This window comes from Protomyctophum bolini (assembly GCF_963924005.1).
Source record: "Protomyctophum bolini genome assembly, chromosome: 2".
NCBI lineage: Eukaryota > Metazoa > Chordata > Actinopteri > Myctophiformes > Myctophidae > Protomyctophum > Protomyctophum bolini.
This window is the reverse complement of record NC_137863.1, coordinates 36,933,986-36,953,865: the sequence shown is the minus strand read 5'-3', so window position 1 is coordinate 36,953,865 and position 19,880 is coordinate 36,933,986. Positions and strand designations below refer to the sequence as shown.

Here is a 19,880-nt window from a genome sequence, read left to right as displayed (position 1 = left end):
CTGCAGGGAGTTGAACCCCGTTCCGGTTAACCAGAAGTACCAGTACCAGTGCCTTAGCTTTTGTGTATTCAACTATTTGGGTAACATGTGAGCTTTATCCTCTAATTCATGGGCCTGGATTTTTTTCCAAAATTTCAAAAAAATCATTCTCAATCATGCAGGGGCAAGACGAACATTTGACGTAATGATAAGTCCACTATCATAATTATTATTTATAATTATACTTTTAATGTGCTGTCTGCCATCAGCCAGTTTTAGTTTCAGACTATTGAGAACGTATTGCTTATTTTACTGTCCAATGACATGAATTGAAATGGCACAAAAACAACACTCCTTTTCTGGGGTTTCAGCCTCTGCCCCCTCAGTGCAGAGAGCTCTGCATGGCCTGAACAAATATGTAGTTGGTGGTTTAATGAACCGTTTTATGAACATCTGAATGATAATTTGACAAAACACAATAGCCATGTTTTCTGACAGATGTATATGAAATAAATAGGCCTAAAAAGGCCTGATGTTTAAACCATCTGCAAAATATCGTAACGTTAACACGTTAACATCAGCTCATCTTGAAGGAGTCCCCAGTCATCATGGCCACAAATTCTGAAACAGAAAGTGGCAAATAAATTGTTTAAATAGCCAGTAAGATTGTGTTTCCCCAAACAAAATCATATTTTAATACCGGTATGTAAAATAAAGACTCTTATTGACTGAAATGTTGATTATCACAACACAGCACACATTTAAATACTGCCTACTGCATAGTATCTATAACAAAATAAAATTTCCAAGAATAATAGCAACTAAATCATTACAGAAGACCAGCATTTGTTGTAGTAGAGTAGATGAACATATTATCAATTATTTTCATACAAATTAAAGTAGATACAGCCTTTAACCACCGGAATCTGCCACGCTCACAACACTCATGACACATTGCCAGCTTGTAGATCTGCTATTTTTACCAAACCCCAGAATAGGGACGCTAGGGACAGGGTTTATGTGGTTAATACGTTGAATTTGAGTGTTTATACCTTCATAATCTATTGTTCCATCGCCGTCTTTATCTGCCTCTTTCATCATCTGCTCCGCCTCTATCTCATTAAGCGGTTCTCCAGCATTCATTAATACATACCTGCAACATAGTATGAACGATAACAAAAATAGATAATGTTAATGGAAGTAAAGGTAAGGTTTCTCTTGTATAGAGGAGAGATTTGGGACTGGCCTGTTTTAAATACATTTCACATATAGCCAGTGCTCTTACTTCAAAGTGTTCCACTCAATATATCCTTTGGCCTCTTTGTCAAAAACTTTAAAGGCAGCACGGAGTTGGGCATCTTGGTTCTTGGATCTTTCATGGTACAACGCCATCAGACCCAGGAAGCTGTCACAATTAAATCTTCCTTTGCCTGAAATATCCCGAAATATATAATTTAAAAACAGTGTAACAGTGTAAAAACAGGCATACACTTGTGTCTGTGTTTGCTGTTTTCTTCCCATGCCTTTGCCTCCTTGTCTATCATTCATTCCCAGGTCTGATTCAATCATCATTCAACTCTGACTGTCACCACTGGTTGGGCCTCCAATCATCGGTCCATCAATCATCTTCAGCAATCACCTACAGTAAGACACCTGTGTGCAGCCATGTTTGACTAACTCCCATGCCAATGATGCCAAGCCTTCACACTACAGAGGTTCTGAAACAGACCTGCTGCACTCTGTTTAAGTTAATCTTTGTGTTTTTGTCATTTATTAAGTCTGTTGGTACAGGGAAAGGTAGCCTAGCTCTGGGGTACCCTGTACATAATCGCACATAGCCTGACATAGGTAATGTTTGTATATTCTCACTAGTAGAGAGGTGAGTGCCACCCCTTGCATTTTCTGTTTGTTGTTAGTAGGAAAGTTTTTGTTTTAGTTCTAGTAGGTAAGATCTTTTACTCATATCGTACGGCATACTATAGCGCGCCGTTTTTCATCATTTTTGAAGATTTGAAAAAAATGACGAAATGACAAAAACGATGGGTTATAGCCCATGTTTTTTGAAATTTTGAAAAAAAAAGTTAGCCTCGTTTCTCATCATTTTGGACCATGGGCTATAGCCCATATCGTACGGCATACTATAGCGCGCCGTTTTTCATCATTTTTGAAGATTTGAAAAAAATGACGAAATGACAAAAACGATGGCTTATAGCCCATGTTTTTTGAAATTTTGAAAAAAAAAGTTAGCCTCGTTTCTCATCATTTTGGACCATGGGCTTTAGCCCATATCGTACGGCATACTATAGCGCGCCGTTTTTCATCATTTTTGAAGATTTGAAAAAAATTACGAAATGACAAAAACGATGGGTTATAGCCCATGTTTTTTGAAATTTTGGAAAAAAAAGTTAGCCTCGTTTCTCATCATTTTGGACCATGGGCTATAGCCCATATCGTACGGCATACTATAGCGCGCCGTTTTTCATCATTTTTGAAGATTTGAAAAAAATGACGAAATGACAAAAACGATGGGTTATAGCCCATGTTTTTTGAAATTTTGAAAAAAAAAGTTAGCCTCGTTTCTCATCATTTTGGACCATGGGCTATAGCCCATATCGTACGGCATACTATAGCGCGCCGTTTTTCATCATTTTTGAAGATTTGAAAAAAATTACGAAATGACAAAAACGATGGGTTATAGCCCATGTTTTTTGAAATTTTGAAAAAAAAAGTTAGCCTCGTTTCTCATCATTTTGGACCATGGGCTATAGCCCATATCGTACGGCATACTATAGCGCGCCGTTTTTCATCATTTTTGAAGATTTGAAAAAAATGACGAAATGACAAAAACGATGGGTTATAGCCCATGTTTTTTGAAATTTTGAAAAAAAAAGTTAGCCTCGCTTCTCATCATTTTGGACCATGGGCTATAGCCCATATCGTACGGCATACTATAGCGCGCCGTTTTTCATCATTTTTGAAGATTTGAAAAAAATGACGAAATGACAAAAACGATGGGTTATAGCCCATGTTTTTTGAAATTTTGAAAAAAAAAGTTAGCCTCGTTTCTCATCATTTTGGACCATGGGCTATAGCCCATATCGTACGGCATACTATAGCGCGCCGTTTTTCATCATTTTTGAAGATTTGAAAAAAATGACGAAATGACAAAAACGATGGGTTATAGCCCATGTTTTTTGAAATTTTGAAAAAAAGAAGTTAGCCTCGTTTCTCATCATTTTGGACCATGGGCTATAGCCCATATCGTACGGCATACTATAGCGCGCCGTTTTTCATCATTTTTGAAGATTTGAAAAAAAATATGAAATGACAAAAACGATGGGTTATAGCCCATGTTTTTTGAAATTTTGAAAAAAAAAGTTAGCCTCGTTTCTCATCATTTTGGACCATGGGCTAAAGCCCATATCGTACGGCATACTATAGCGCGCCGTTTTTCATCAATTTTGAAGATTTGAAAAAAATGACGAAATGACAAAAACGATGGGTTATAGCCCATGTTTTTTGAAATTTTGAAAAAAAAAGTTAGCCTCGTTTCTCATCATTTTGGACCATGGGCTATAGCCCATATTGTACGGCATACTATAGCGCGCCGTTTTTCATCATTTTTGAAGATTTGAAAAAAATGACGAAATGACAAAAACGATGGGTTATAGCCCATCTTTTTTGAAATTTTGAAAAAAAAAGTTAGCCTCGTTTCTCATCATTTTGGACCATGGGCTATAGCCCATATCGTACGGCATACTATAGAGCGCCGTTTTTCATCATTTTTGAAGATTTGAAAAAAAATATGAAATGACAAAAACGATGGGTTATAGCCCATGTTTTTTGAAATTTTGAAAAAAAAAGTTAGCCTCGTTTCTCATCATTTTGGACCATGGGCTATAGCCCATATCGTACGGCATACTATAGCGCGCCGTTTTTCATCATTTTTGAAGATTTGAAAAAAATGACGAAATGACAAAAACGATGGGTTATAGCCCATGTTTTTTGAAATTTTGAAAAAAAAAGTTAGCCTCGTTTCTCATCATTTTGGACCATGGGCTATAGCCCATATCGTACGGCATACTATAGCGCGCCGTTTTTCATCATTTTTTAAGATTTGAAAAAAAATATGAAATGACAAAAACGATGGGTTATAGCCCATGTTTTTTGAAATTTTGAAAAAAAAAGTTAGCCTCGTTTCTCATCATTTTGGACCATGGGCTAAAGCCCATATCGTACGGCATACTATAGCGCGCCGTTTTTCATCAATTTTGAAGATTTGAAAAAAATGACGAAATGACAAAAACGATGGGTTATAGCCCATGTTTTTTGAAATTTTGAAAAAAAAAGTTAGCCTCGTTTCTCATCATTTTGGACCATGGGCTATAGCCCATATCGTACGGCATACTATAGCGCGCCGTTTTTCATCATTTTTGAAGATTTGAAAAAAATGACGAAATGACAAAAACGATGGGTTATAGCCCATGTTTTTTGAAATTTTGAAAAAAAAAGTTAGCCTCGTTTCTCATCATTTTGGACCATGGGCTATAGCCCATATCGTACGGCAGGGGCGCAATAAGCTAGGGGACGGAGGGGACGAATCCCCTGCCAGCGTCACATTGGTCCCCCCCAAATGAGTTTGGGGGTCCCCCTCTGGCTGGGGGGTCCCCCCCTTTATCCCCCCTGGCTCCAAAGTTATCTTAGGAGTAATACTTGTGAAATCCTGCGTTCATAAACGCGATATATTTTGAAGGGTATATTTGATCCACCCCTGTCTAAATCCCAAAATGGTTTGGCCCACCTTCGGTTTTTTGGAAGTTGTTACACCGCCATCAGTGACCCAATGTGCTTTGCACTCTGTGGTGATTGCGTAATGATTCTAATTATACAGGAACAGGATTCAATAGAACACCATTTTTGGTGTCACGCACAACTTTTGGTAACGTCTAACGTGTATTGAGTTTGACTAGATCGATAGGAGATTAATGAATATAGGCTACTTTATCCTCTACTCTAGTACAGTGGTTCCCAAACCTTTTCGTGTCAAGGACCCCGAAATGGACACGGTGACGTATTAGTTGTTTAATTTCAAGGACCCCGCTGCGTCCACATGACATGCCACAAGGCGACAAGGGTCCATTTGTTTCCAAACTATCATGTAGCTGTACTGTACTGTACCCCCTGGAACTCACGGCTCAAGGACCTCTGGGGGTCCCCGGACGGCCGGACCCCACTTTGAGATTTATATTATTATATTAGCCGCTAATGAAAACACAACTGTCAACACCCAGGTAAGGTGCAACTACATATTTAAAACATGCGAACCCAGTCTGCTCTCCTGAAAACTGCCCAGGTGTTGTACATTTTATATAGAATAGGCTGACTTACAGATGGTCAGTGAGTTTTGACCTGTTATAGGCGCTGCTGATAATGTGGTTAAACTTTTACGTTTTGAGACATATATGGGAGGAGGAGGAATCACAGCCACTGCCAGGTAATTCATAATAATAATAATAACAACTGTGCCAAAGCAGTTTTGTATGTGCATTGAGTCACTGGAACAACCTCTCTGTAGTCCGACCCTAACCATAACCCCACGTTTTGGTGGTTAGACCCCCCCATCCCCCCCTCCCCTAGGGTGGTGGGGGGGACGGGGGGGACGGATTTTTCGGCGGCGGCGCTTTGCGGCGCCGCTCTATATCCCCCCCCAGCGTTCGGTCAGTGTTGCGCCTCTGTCGTACGGCATACTATAGTGCGCCGTTTTTCATAATTTTTGATGATTTGACAAAAATGACGAAATGACAAAAACGATGGGTTATAGCCCATGTTTTTTGAAATTTTGAAAAAAAAAGTTAGCCTCGTTTCTCATCATTTTGGACCATGGGCTATAGCCCATATCGTACGGCATACTATAGCGCGCCGTTTTTCATCATTTTTGAAGATTTGAAAAAAATTACGAAATGACAAAAACGATGGGTTATAGCCCATGTTTTTTGAAATTTTGAAAAAAAAAGTTAGCCTCGTTTCTCATCATTTTGGACCATGGGCTATAGCCCATATCGTACGGCATACTATAGCGCGCCGTTTTTCATAATTTTTGATGATTTGACAAAAATGACGAAATGACAAAAACGATGGGTTATAGCCCATGTTTTTTGAAATTTTGAAAAAAAAAGTTAGCCTCGTTTCTCATCATTTTGGACCATGGGCTATAGCCCATATCGTACGGCATACTATAGCGCGCCGTTTTTCATCATTTTTGAAGATTTGAAAAAAATTACGAAATGACAAAAACGATGGGTTATAGCCCATGTTTTTTGAAATTTTGAAAAAAAAAGTTAGCCTCGTTTCTCATCATTTTGGACCATGGGCTATAGCCCATATCGTACGGCATACTATAGCGCGCCGTTTTTCATCATTTTTGAAGATTTGAAAAAAATTACGAAATGACAAAAACGATGGGTTATAGCCCATGTTTTTTGAAATTTTGAAAAAAAAAGTTAGCCTCGTTTCTCATCATTTTGGACCATGGGCTATAGCCCATATCGTACGGCATACTATAGCGCGCCGTTTTTCATCATTTTTGAAGATTTGAAAAAAATGACGAAATGACAAAAACGATGGGTTATAGCCCATGTTTTTTGAAATTTTGAAAAAAAAAGTTAGCCTCGTTTCTCATCATTTTGGACCATGGGCTATAGCCCATATCGTACGGCATACTATAGCGCGCCGTTTTTCATCATTTTTGAAGATTTGAAAAAAATTACGAAATGACAAAAACGATGGGTTATAGCCCATGTTTTTTGAAATTTTGAAAAAAAAAGTTAGCCTCGTTTCTCATCATTTTGGACCATGGGCTATAGCCCATATCGTACGGCATACTATAGCGCGCCGTTTTTCATCATTTTTGAAGATTTGAAAAAAATTACGAAATGACAAAAACGATGGGTTATAGCCCATGTTTTTTGAAATTTTGAAAAAAAAAGTTAGCCTCGTTTCTCATCATTTTGGACCATGGGCTATAGCCCATATCGTACGGCATACTATAGCGCGCCGTTTTTCATAATTTTTGATGATTTGACAAAAATGACGAAATGACAAAAACGATGGGTTATAGCCCATGTTTTTTGAAATTTTGAAAAAAAAAGTTAGCCTCGTTTCTCATCATTTTGGACCATGGGCTATAGCCCATATCGTACGGCATACTATAGCGCGCCGTTTTTCATCATTTTTGAAGATTTGAAAAAAATGACGAAATGACAAAAACGATGGGTTATAGCCCATGTTTTTTGAAATTTTGAAAAAAAAAGTTAGCCTCGTTTCTCATCATTTTGGACCATGGGCTATAGCCCATATCGTACGGCATACTATAGCGCGCCGTTTTTCATCATTTTTGAAGATTTGAAAAAAATTACGAAATGACAAAAACGATGGGTTATAGCCCATGTTTTTTGAAATTTTGAAAAAAAAAGTTAGCCTCGTTTCTCATCATTTTGGACCATGGGCTATAGCCCATATCGTACAGCATACTATAGCGCGCCGTTTTTCATCATTTTTGAAGATTTGAAAAAAATGACGAAATGACAAAAACGATGGGTTATAGCCCATGTTTTTTGAAATTTTGAAAAAAAAAGTTAGCCTCGTTTCTCATCATTTTGGACCATGGGCTATAGCCCATATCGTACGGCATACTATAGCGCGCCGTTTTTCATCATTTTTGAAGATTTGAAAAAAATGACGAAATGACAAAAACGATGGGTTATAGCCCATGTTTTTTGAAATTTTGAAAAAAAAAGTTAGCCTCGTTTCTCATCATTTTGGACCATGGGCTATAGCCCATATCGTACGGCATACTATAGCGCGCCGTTTTTCATCATTTTTGATGATTTGACAAAAATGACGAAATGACAAAAACGATGGGTTATAGCCCATGTTTTTTGAAATTTTGAAAAAAAAAGTTAGCCTCGTTTCTCATCATTTTGGACCATGGGCTATAGCCCATATCGTACGGCATACTATAGCGCGCCGTTTTTCATCATTTTTGAAGATTTGAAAAAAATGACGAAATGACAAAAACGATGGGTTATAGCCCATGTTTTTTGAAATTTTGAAAAAAAAAGTTAGCCTCGTTTCTCATCATTTTGGACCATGGGCTATAGCCCATATCGTACGGCATACTATAGCGCGCCGTTTTTCATCATTTTTGAGGATTTGAAAAAAATGACGAAATGACAAAAACGATGGGTTATAGCCCATGTTTTTTGAAATTTTGAAAAAAAAAGTTAGCCTCGTTTCTCATCATTTTGGACCATGGGCTATAGCCCATATCGTACGGCATACTATAGCACGCCGTTTTTCATCATTTTTGAAGATTTGAAAAAAATGACGAAATGACAAAAACGATGGGTTATAGCCCATGTTTTTTGAAATTTTGAAAAAAAAAGTTAGCCTCGTTTCTCATCATTTTGGACCATGGGCTATAGCCCATATCGTACGGCATACTATAGCGCGCCGTTTTTCATAATTTTTGATGATTTGACAAAAATGACGAAATGACAAAAACGATGGGTTATAGCCCATGTTTTTTGAAATTTTGAAAAAAAAAGTTAGCCTCGTTTCTCATCATTTTGGACCATGGGCTATAGCCCATATCGTACGGCATACTATAGCGCGCCGTTTTTCATCATTTTTGAAGATTTGAAAAAAATGACGAAATGACAAAAACGATGGGTTATAGCCCATGTTTTTTGAAATTTTGAAAAAAAAAGTTAGCCTCGTTTCTCATCATTTTGGACCATGGGCTATAGCCCATATCGTACGGCATACTATAGCGCGCCGTTTTTCATCATTTTTGAAGATTTGAAAAAAATGACGAAATGACAAAAACGATGGGTTATAGCCCATGTTTTTTGAAATTTTGAAAAAAAAAGTTAGCCTCGTTTCTCATCATTTTGGACCATGGGCTATAGCCCATATCGTACGGCATACTATAGCACGCCGTTTTTCATCATTTTTGAAGATTTGAAAAAAATGACGAAATGACAAAAACGATGGGTTATAGCCCATGTTTTTTGAAATTTTGAAAAAAAAAGTTAGCCTCGTTTCTCATCATTTTGGACCATGGGCTATAGCCCATATCGTACGGCATACTATAGCGCGCCGTTTTTCATCATTTTTGAAGATTTGAAAAAAATGACGAAATGACAAAAACGATGGGTTATAGCCCATGTTTTTTGAAATTTTGAAAAAAAAAGTTAGCCTCGTTTCTCATCATTTTGGACCATGGGCTATAGCCCATATCGTACGGCATACTATAGCGCGCCGTTTTTCATCATTTTTGAAGATTTGAAAAAAATTACGAAATGACAAAAACGATGGGTTATAGCCCATGTTTTTTGAAATTTTGAAAAAAAAAGTTAGCCTCGTTTCTCATCATTTTGGACCATGGGCTATAGCCCATATCGTACAGCATACTATAGCGCGCCGTTTTTCATCATTTTTGAAGATTTGAAAAAAATGACGAAATGACAAAAACGATGGGTTATAGCCCATGTTTTTTGAAATTTTGAAAAAAAAAGTTAGCCTCGTTTCTCATCATTTTGGACCATGGGCTATAGCCCATATCGTACGGCATACTATAGCGCGCCGTTTTTCATAATTTTTGAAGATTTGAAAAAAATGACGAAATGACAAAAACGATGGGTTATAGCCCATGTTTTTTGAAATTTTGAAAAAAAAAGTTAGCCTCGTTTCTCATCATTTTGGACCATGGGCTATAGCCCATATCGTACGGCATACTATAGCGCGCCGTTTTTCATCATTTTTGATGATTTGACAAAAATGACGAAATGACAAAAACGATGGGTTATAGCCCATGTTTTTTGAAATTTTGAAAAAAAAAGTTAGCCTCGTTTCTCATCATTTTGGACCATGGGCTATAGCCCATATCGTACGGCATACTATAGCGCGCCGTTTTTCATCATTTTTGAAGATTTGAAAAAAATGACGAAATGACAAAAACGATGGGTTATAGCCCATGTTTTTTGAAATTTTGAAAAAAAAAGTTAGCCTCGTTTCTCATCATTTTGGACCATGGGCTATAGCCCATATCGTACGGCATACTATAGCGCGCCGTTTTTCATCATTTTTGAAGATTTGAAAAAAATGACGAAATGACAAAAACGATGGGTTATAGCCCATGTTTTTTGAAATTTTGAAAAAAAAAGTTAGCCTCGTTTCTCATCATTTTGGACCATGGGCTATAGCCCATATCGTACGGCATACTATAGCACGCCGTTTTTCATCATTTTTGAAGATTTGAAAAAAATGACGAAATGACAAAAACGATGGGTTATAGCCCATGTTTTTTGAAATTTTGAAAAAAAAAGTTAGCCTCGTTTCTCATCATTTTGGACCATGGGCTATAGCCCATATCGTACGGCATACTATAGCGCGCCGTTTTTCATCATTTTTGAAGATTTGAAAAAAATGACGAAATGACAAAAACGATACACTGTAGACAAGTTATGAGCTACTTTATGTAAAGAAATGTATTGACATAAAGTAGCTCATAACATGTCTATGTTGGATTTTCATGAAACAAACACTTTTCAGATAGAAAGAGGATAATTCAAGCTTTTCGTACAGCTGCAATGTTGGTGAGTTTGACAAAGTTAAATACAATTAGATATAGGACTGTCTGTTTTATGCCTGTATGGGCTGTCAATGGCAAATTGCGGCTAGTTTCCCCACCGTGTGCAACTGTGCATATGGTCTATTGAGTATTCAAACATTTTGAGCATTTCAGAACAGCTGTAGCTCCAACGGTTTAGAAGATAGATCCATGTTTTAAGTATAGCGGTTATTTTTAAAAGGGTGTGGTCGGCCTGGGCCATGGCTCAGTGGTCCAGGCACCTTGGCTGGTAATCCAGTCTGGCAGTGCCACGGGTTCGACTCCTGATCCCGACAGCCTTTACTGCATGTCTTCCCCCCATCTCTCTCCCCATTTCCTGTCAGCCTATTGTCTGTCCCTCCATAAAATATATAAAATAAAGGCAAAAGCCACAAAAAAAAAAACATTTAAAAAAGGGTGTGGTCATTTTCTGGTATTTCGACCCGAATATAGAATTTCTCACAGTCCCTAAGTTGTTCGCGGGGGTCATATTAGCCAAGAACCGTTGAGATATTCTCTCCTAAACTTAGCCAGGTCCTTTACTAAGTGGAGTAAAGAGAATCAAGCACATGCATGAATACTATAAACAGACCAAGAAACACTGACATCTCCAGGGGAAATTGAATAACAGCAGTAAGGAATGTTGCAAAACAGGATAATTCTATCCTAAATGCAATTTGATGTGAACGAGTGTAAACTATTGATGTGTACAATATGTATAGTAGGCAAGAAAATGGATTAGAAATTGATCATTCCAAATATGCTCCTCGTTGACTTACATTGTACAATGAAGAGGCTCAGTACACAGTAAATGGTTTAGGTTCTGAACACTTATTTGTAACACTATTTAAACGTGTCAGTGATCATAACCAGAAGATCATGTTTAATCGCCTGTAACACTTTTTAAACACTAAACTAAAATGTTTATGCGTTTGGTTATACAATCAAAAGTCAGTCATATACGTGTTTAGAATTGGAACAATAGCTGTTTGAGTTCTCATGAGGTGTACTCGTGTTCTAGTGTATTTTATGACCATAAATCAATTTGACATTTGGCATGTAATTATTACACACTGGTGTTTTGGTTTTAAACATGTCACATGTTCCAGGATTTTAGCCCATAAACAAGGCAGACAAAGTTGATTCTGACAATATAACATCACCAAACCTGGTACTATTTGTATTTCAAATAGAAATGACAACTTCCTGTTGATTTTACCGGATGAAGAACCGGATCCTAATAATATCATGATATAACAGCCCTACGATATTATTATAATTACCATCTTTGTCCACATCCTTGGCCATCTGGCTGAGCTCTCTTTTAGTCGGATTGATTCCCATTAAGCTCATCAGTCTCTCCAGCTCCTGCGTCTTGACGTCTCCATTTCCATCCTCATCAAACATCTCAAAAACTCCCTTATACTCCTTTATCTGCTCTTGTGTCAGCTTGCTAGCCTTTATGATGAAAATTCACAAATCAGATATACATGTATATACCATTATTAAAGGAGTAGTCTACAATCAGTGGTTCTCAAACATTTTCTTGTCAAGGACCCCAACATCTAAATTATTCCAAATATTTGTCCATATTTTTCAAAGAACAGCTGATCTACAGAGGCTCACAATGCATTGCATCTTAATGCGTTATGAGATTGTGGATCGGCTTTTTTTGAATAGCTGAGGTATGAAATAAGGTAGTGGTTAAGTGGCCTACATGCACACAAGCATTATTTTAACAATGAAAATTGTTTACCTACCGAGTTATCTTCATGTTGAATGACAAATTAGTTTCAATATAAGAGAGCTACTCACCATTTTGTTTACAGGCTAGACAAACTGCTGTGCGAGAGATGTGTGTAAGGCTACTGGAAAACTGAAACTTTGGACTAAATGGACATCTTCAAGATTACTCAAGGATCTCTGCTGTCCTTTCCCCAGAGTTTAGCCTGTATCAAGACCTTGTATGGAGTTTGGAGGTTGGGCTTACTGTTCACCCATGAGGAATCTTCAGATAACAAACCAACACACTGCACAATGAGGAATGTCTGGCTCCAAACCTTTCCTGAAGATGTCAGTAAAACGTTTGACACATCATTCTCAAAGATTCTCAAAGTATTACCTCCGACCTAGGCAAATAGAAAATAGAAAAAAGAAAGAAAAACACTAGTGTCAAATTACAGAGCATCCCTTTTAGAGGAAAACCTCATATCTCCTAAATTGTTACTTTTCAGGAAATCCAATGGAACCATTAATATTTAGTCGCTTAAGGTCATAGTAATATTTAGGTCCTGTTAAAACCTTTCAAAGGTTAAATATTTATAAAACCCACAAATATAAGCACATTTGTCACTTTAATTTTTGTTTTCTTCCCAAAAGTAGCAAAAACAGCTGATAGCTTTAGATCGGCTATTTTGAATTATTAAGATACAAGGTTTCTGTCCGACAGGGACGATAAACCGTTTGATGGTTGTTGCATGACCTCAGCATCACATGCAACTATGAGACCTGTAAGTGCCTCTCCATGAGCCATGTTTTCAGCAGGTGCTGTTCGGTCCCCAGTGAATCCCATGCCATTTAGCCAACCAAATAAGGAGGTGCTTAACTGCCCAAAGTTATTTCCTACAGAGCACAGAGAAGCAGGAGAATTTAAACAATTGTCATTATAATTCCTTGACAGAGGGGTGAAAGGAATTGAGCTGTCATATTGTTCAGCATCAGCAATGCCAGATATTATATATATATTACCGGTATACTATATAGAAAATAGATTGAAGCCTCACCTGGAATGTAACAGTGAATTTCAGTGGATCCTGTATAATACTAGTATACTGCTATACAACTAGTCATCATCATGTTTCGACCACGGTCGAGATCATAGATTTCACAATGCCACACCAGACTTCCCGGTCCTTCATTTCCACCCCCAGCTCCTGCTTACTTGCATGTGTCCCTCAACTCAACTCAACTACAACGACCAATGGCCGACCAAAGTGCTGTACAGTTGTGAGCAACAGATCAACACAATCAAAAATGCATGGCAAAATTGAAGAAAAAAAACAATAAGAACTAGAAAAAGTGCCCCTCGGGTGACAGGTATCCACCAAGGCAGGTCAGGTTGTGGCCTCCTGGTGGCGCTATAGGCCAAAGTGAAAAGGGTGACATTTCTTGTGCCTTTCATGGAAATTGGATGATTTGAGGCATTTTGTTCGAAAAATGTGTTTAGCAAAAATCCACCTGTTGGTGTTGGTGGCGCTATAACAGGCCAATGGCCTGTTATAAAAGGGTGGGATATATTCCTCAGCCTAGTAAGAACGTTTGTGAAAGATTTCACGTAAATTGCATGCTGCGTTCATGATTTGAGGCTTTTTGTTCAAAACAGGCCAATCCTGCAAATATTGAAAGCCAATGTTAGCCAATCAGGATGGAATATGAAATCTCAGACAGATCCGTCTTGAGCACATGACTATAGAGATACTGTGTAACGATTTGCGGGATTTTTGGACAAAATATGGAGGAGTAATAGCAAAGACTTTGTTTTACAAAAGTCGGCCTCCTGGAGTCCTGGTGGTGCTATAACAGGTCGTTCAGGAAATCATTCATCCTTGGCCTAAATTGGGCCATTATCCAATGCCCAATGTGCTGACCTCATCACATTTGTGATGACGGCTATCGCCGTTTTTAGGCCAAGGAGTGCAAAACGAATGCTTGGAATGGATTCAGAATCATGAAAACCCCCCGTCGCATGCTACTTAAAAGTATGATGAAACTTTGCCTTATATTGGTTGTCTATGGTGTGATATACAAAAATGGCTATAACTTTTTGTTTCCGGCAGAGCAGACCTCTATTCTGTGGACCTTAGTGACCAAGTGAATAGAAAAAACACAAATAAAAAGTATGTCATAACATCACAAGTTAATTCTTAACCGTTGAGCTTTTGGGCCTGTGGCTCCCCGGCTAGAAAGACTTAATAATGGAAGGAATTAGTCGGGCACGATATAATCGGTATTGGATCGGTCTCAAAATAATGCAGTTTAAAAAAGTTGTTTTGAGTATTTCTAATGTTTGAAGACAGCATAATCTTAATCGGCAGATATGACCCTGCAAATGATCGGATATTGGTCAAATTCATAATAGTGCACCCCTAGTAGGAATACACTGCTCGTTCAGGAGAATTGCCTTTCTGTGGGTTTCAGACAAATCTCTTCGAACTAATGTGAGAAAAAAAAATGAAGGGTGCCATTTACTGACAAAACGCATTTTATTTCCCCCCCAAGGCTATCTTATCAAATGTCCTAGGTTTATGAAAACAATGAGCAGATCATTCCAAATGAAACAAAACAAACATTTGAGAATACAGAGTAAATGTTTGTCATTTATCATTACACAGAAAAAGATTCCAATTCCATTTAAATAAGCCAGACCAGTGCAGCAACAGTGCATGTATCCTACCATCCACTACTCCTGTACATCCAAGATGGGAACTACGTGTCGAAGGTCACCAGCTAGATCCAGGAATGGAGACGACGGGTGTAGAGAACAGTCAGCCTATGGAATTTAATTCATTTGTTATTATAAATAATAACTCCTTCATTCCAACTCTGTGGCTCTCTAAAACACTCACGGCAGCCAAATGTAAAGGCAGGAAAAATAATTTAAAAAATAATTTATATAAATTCAATCAATAATTGGCAGGGCTTTTTTGGACTAACAGGAACAATTGGGAGGAATCGAATACTTTTTAATAAATAAAAATATAAGAAAAACATGATTGTAAAATGCAGTAATGTAAAAAGAAAAATGCAACAATAGCCAACATACAGTACAAGCTTACAACGCATCACAGTCGTGATGCATCATACGTTTGTATAAACTATTTTCTTTTTTTAAGACAATGAAATAGAGGGGCTGCAGGCAGAGGGTATGAATGATTATTTAGGGGTCTAAAAGTTAGGAAACTCCTACTCCTACCATAACATCAAGCAGGAAATCAACGTAAAATACACCGTCACAGCAGTGTAATTTTGTACAAAAGCTTAACTTTAAAAAATAATAAGTTTGAAGACGTAAAATGTTCAGCTTTTCATCCGAAGATTGAGTCACCACATCATAAGTCAGTTAAGCATTGTAACATATTGAGACATCCCTTTTACAACAAGACATCGCACAATGATAAAGCTGAACAAGAGGCATTACTGTAATCAAAATGTTTCCATGCTTGCACAAAGATGCCTAGTGTCAAGTCGGATAGGACTGAGTTGTGCATGACCACCTCATTTACAGTGACAAGGGTGTGCTCAAGAAAGGGTCATCATGAACATCCCTTTGGTGTCTATTTAGACTACTCCCTGTAGTGTAGCTACAGTCACACAGTAGACACTGGAAAGGCTTTGCACCATGTACAACGTGGTGTCTCTTTAGACTGTCCATGTGGATGAAACTCTTATCACATTCATCACACTGCAACCTTGCTTCAGCGTGGACAGACTGGTGTCTCCTGAGTTCATTTAAATGAAAGAAACTCTTGTCACACTGAACGCACTGGAATGGTTTTATTCCGCTGTGGGTAGACTTGTGTCTCCTGAGGTTACTTGGCTGACTGAAGCTCCTGTCACATTGGTCACACTGGAACTTCGCACGGAAATGAATATTCCTTTGGTGAGTCTTTAGACTACTTCTCTCAGTGAAACTGGAGGTACACTGTAGACACTGGAAAGGCTTTTCACCAGTGTGCACACGAAGGTGTCTATTTAGACTGCTTATCTGAGTGAAACTCTTACCACACTCTTTGCACTGGAATGGTTTTTCTCCACTGTGGACAGCCATGTGTCTCCTGAGGTTACTTATACTACCGAATCTCTTGTCACACTGTTCACAATGGAAATTCTTTTCTCCCGTGTGGACACGCTGGTGATCCTTCCATGCATAGAACCTATCGAATAACTTGAAACAGAAATCACAGATGAAGGGATCCTTTTTTCTGTAAGTCCGCTTCGGTACAGGTCTGGTCGACAGTCTATGGCTATACGATATTGGCTCATCAGTGTCTTCTTGTTTCACTGATATTGGCTCATCAGTGTCTTCTCGTTTCAGGCCAGTGGTGTCTACGCCGTTTTCTGGGATCTCTCCATCCCTCACCATTCGTCTGTAGACCTCATTGTGACACCTCCTCATGTGTTTCCAGAGGTAAAGCGCAGACGTGTAGGCGACATTCGTACACTCGGGACAGGTGAAGACCCCAAGCAGGTAAGCCCTCATTCCTGAGAAAGACGAGAGGGCAGGTGAAAATAGAGTACAAATAACGTGAAAACCCTCCATCTGTCCAACAAGTCCCCTAATAGGCACACTATGATTTCACTGTTAGTTTTAAAGGACGACTTTACCAACTTTCAACGTATCTCTATATAATAGGTTCTCATTGTTGTCTCAGAGGGGGTTGTGGTCAGTTAAGAAACCCACCTACAGTACCAGTGACATCAAAGAGGGGGGATCCACATTGAAGCTAATAGAAACGGAAAGTTAGCATGCTAATTTTTCTCTCGTTAATAAAAATCACACCTGTGTGAACTGAGTGGTGCAACTTCTCTCTCCCTCTCTCTCATTAGCAGGCAACAGAGCAGCACTATCTCTCCGTTTCTGGCACCCCCTACTGGTACTAATTAGTCATATACTGGTGCTCAGATACACATACGGACATTGCTGTTCAAGGACAGACTTGCACAGCATTAATAGGAACGGAAAGTTAGCAGGCTCATTTTTTTCTTGTTAATAAAATAAATTGTGTTAGGGTTAGAAAATCTGCCTAACGTTGACGCCGCTACTATAGGTGGGTTTCTGAAGTGTCCTATGAGACCTACACAGAGTAGGGAAACAAATGGTACATGGTGATCCTAACTCAAAATCAATAGAAATAGGGATGTATCTAACCTATCTAAAACATAGCTCCTCAAGTGAACATGTTGGATTTCCACATTCAAAATAAATTCCTGGGTCTGAGTAAGAAAGGTTTGATATTGATTAGCATTTAAAAATCACACCCATGTGAAGTGAGTGGTGCAGTGCATGTGGGAGTTCCAGACCCCCAGGAACGCGCCCAGGTGGCCGGGCCGGTTTCGGCGAGCCGCCCCACGTCCGAAACAGTTGAGAAATGACAGTTACCGTGTGGCGGTCCCTCTACTGTACCCTCTACTGTACTGGCACACCCAAAATCATATATACAGTTAATACGTGCGTGTGTGTTAGGTTTCAGGTGGTGAAAAACAACCATGCTGTTTTCGTGCTCATACCCAGCCAGGCACCCACCCACCCACCCAGCTAGCCACCCACAAACATAGCTCCGTAAGGGAGTGGTTGCACCACTTAAAAAAGGTGGCATACGCGATATAAAAAGATACAAACAAACTATATTCTGATAGATATATTTCAGAATATAGTTTTCAGTTACACAGGTCTCTCCATATCGTTAACAAAGGCTAAATATATTTCAGGTCGGGATACAAATTTTATCCAATCAGAAGAGAACCCTATAAAGATAATTCTTCATAAGCTTCAATTTTTCTGTTTTCAGGAGAAAAAAAGTCGGACACAAACAGATGAAAAGAGAAAGACAGGTCAAGCTACTCCTGCAATAAACACTATAAATGAACTGCATTTAGCATCTGTTAAAATATGAGTATGTGATGAACAGTTTATCACCCTGGTATGATGAGGCCCGGCCCTTGGATATTTACCATTTCTGTTCGCGTGTAGAATCTGTGTCACTGAAGTGGCATGATCTTTGTTGAATGTTCTGCCTTGCTTCAGGATTCTTCTTCTAGTTTCTGCGACGTACTCCAAGTCCAACCAATCAGAGTCTTCACTGCTGCTCTCGTCTGCTGATTCCCAACACATGTCCGTATCATAAACGCTGTCCTCATACTCTTCTTCCCCGCTGCTGAACTGCTGCTGCTGAGGTGCCGGTGGACCGAGAGCATGGCGAACCATGTCCAGTGGAAGTGGGGTTAGGTACACGGCTGGCTCCATGTTCAGTGGATCTGTGGGTGAATAGAGTTTGGTATGGACCACCACTGGCTCCATGTTTAGTGAATCTGTGGGTGAATAGAGTTTGGTATGGACCACCGCTGGCTCCATGTTTAGTGAATCTGTGGGTGAATAGAGTTTGGTATGGACCACCGCTGGCTCCATGTTTAGTGAATCTGTGGGTGAATAGAGTTTGGTATGGACCACCGCTGGCTCCATGTTTAGTGAATCTGTGGGTGAATAGAGTTTGGTATGGACCACCACTGGCTCCATGTTTAGTGAATCTGTGGGTGAATAGAGTTTGGTATGGACCACCACTGGCTCCATGTTTAGTGAATCTGTGGGTGAATAGAGTTTGGTATGGACCACCACTGGCTCCATGTTTAGTGAATCTGTGGGTGAATAGAGTTTGGTATGGACCACCACTGGCTCCATGTTTAGTGAATCTGTGGGTGAATAGAGTTTGGTATGGACCACCGCTGGCTCCATGTTTAGTGAATCTGTGGGTGAATAGAGTTTGGTATGGACCACCGCTGGCTCCATGTTTAGTGAATCTGTGGGTGAATAGAGTTTGGTATGGACCACCACTGGCTCCATGTTTAGTGAATCTGTGGGTGAATAGAGTTTGGTATGGACCACCGCTGACTCCATGTTTAGTGAATCTGTGGGTGAATAGAGTTTGGTATGGACCACCGCTGACTCTATTTTTAGTGGGGGTTTGTGAGAATCGAGTTTGGTAAGGTCCACCGGTCGCTCCATGTTTAGTGGGTGTTTGCGTGAATCGAGTTTGGTAAGGACCACCACTGGCGCCATCTTTAGTGGGTCTTTCTGTGAATGGACTTTGGTATGGACCACCGCTGGCTCCACGTTTAGTGGATCTGTGGGTGAATAGAGTTTGGTATGGACCACCGCTGGCTCCACGTTTAGTGGATCTGTGGGTGAATAGAGTTTGGTATGGACCACCGCTGGCTCCATGTTTAGTGGATCTGTGGGTGAATAGAGTTTGGTATGGACCACCGCTGGCTCCATGTTTAGTGGGTCTTTGTTTGATTTTTTGACACTGCTGGTCTGTGGATGTTGTGACTTGTTAGCAGGTCTGTTAGGTGCCACAGGACTTACAGATGTATATAAGTAAGGCATATCACCAAGGAAGAAGAACACTGTGGAAAAAAATAACAAATCATAACGCATGTTAATGTCATTACTTGT

General features: G+C 39.2%; 3 protein-coding genes across 3 annotated transcripts in view; all 3 read right to left on the bottom strand.

The window, feature by feature from the left end:
- Positions 1 to 417: 417 nt before the first annotated feature.
- LOC308334090 (calglandulin-like) lies at positions 418 to 14,912 on the bottom strand (the record flags this gene model as incomplete). Its single annotated transcript, XM_080790678.1, has 6 exons — positions 418 to 600; positions 1,032 to 1,132; positions 1,265 to 1,409; positions 11,935 to 12,109; positions 13,083 to 13,273; positions 14,900 to 14,912. The coding sequence occupies 6 exons, from the start codon at positions 14,910 to 14,912 to the stop codon at positions 557 to 559; spliced, it is 669 nt and encodes a 222-aa protein (XP_080646804.1). The 3' UTR covers positions 418 to 556.
- LOC308323013 (uncharacterized protein) lies at positions 14,905 to 18,922 on the bottom strand. The gene is made up of 2 exons (XM_080774583.1): positions 18,383 to 18,922; positions 14,905 to 16,912 (listed from the first exon to the last, which is right to left on the bottom strand). Exons 1-2 carry the CDS (start codon positions 18,888 to 18,890, stop codon positions 15,930 to 15,932), a joined length of 1,491 nt encoding a protein of 496 aa, XP_080630709.1. The 5' UTR covers positions 18,891 to 18,922; the 3' UTR covers positions 14,905 to 15,929.
- The window catches only part of LOC308334079 (uncharacterized protein), a gene marked incomplete at both ends in the record, with an annotated part of 13,766 nt that continues 12,778 nt past the window's right edge, over positions 18,893 to 19,880 (bottom strand). The window contains 2 exons of the mRNA XM_080790667.1: positions 18,893 to 18,901; positions 18,990 to 19,831. Coding sequence (XP_080646793.1) covers positions 18,893 to 18,901; positions 18,990 to 19,831 — 851 coding nt within the window. The remainder of the gene's footprint in view (positions 18,902 to 18,989; positions 19,832 to 19,880) is intronic.

Bases quoted from the DNA above. Each gene is read 5' to 3' on its own strand.
- LOC308323013 (XM_080774583.1), bottom strand. From the start codon at position 18,890: ATGGAGCCAGCGGTGGTCCATACCAAACTCTATTCACCCACAGATTCA. The intron at 16,913-18,382 runs GTAAATATCCAA...CGTCTTTCTCAG, and splicing joins TCTACACGCGAACAGAAATG to GAATGAGGGCTTACCTGCTT.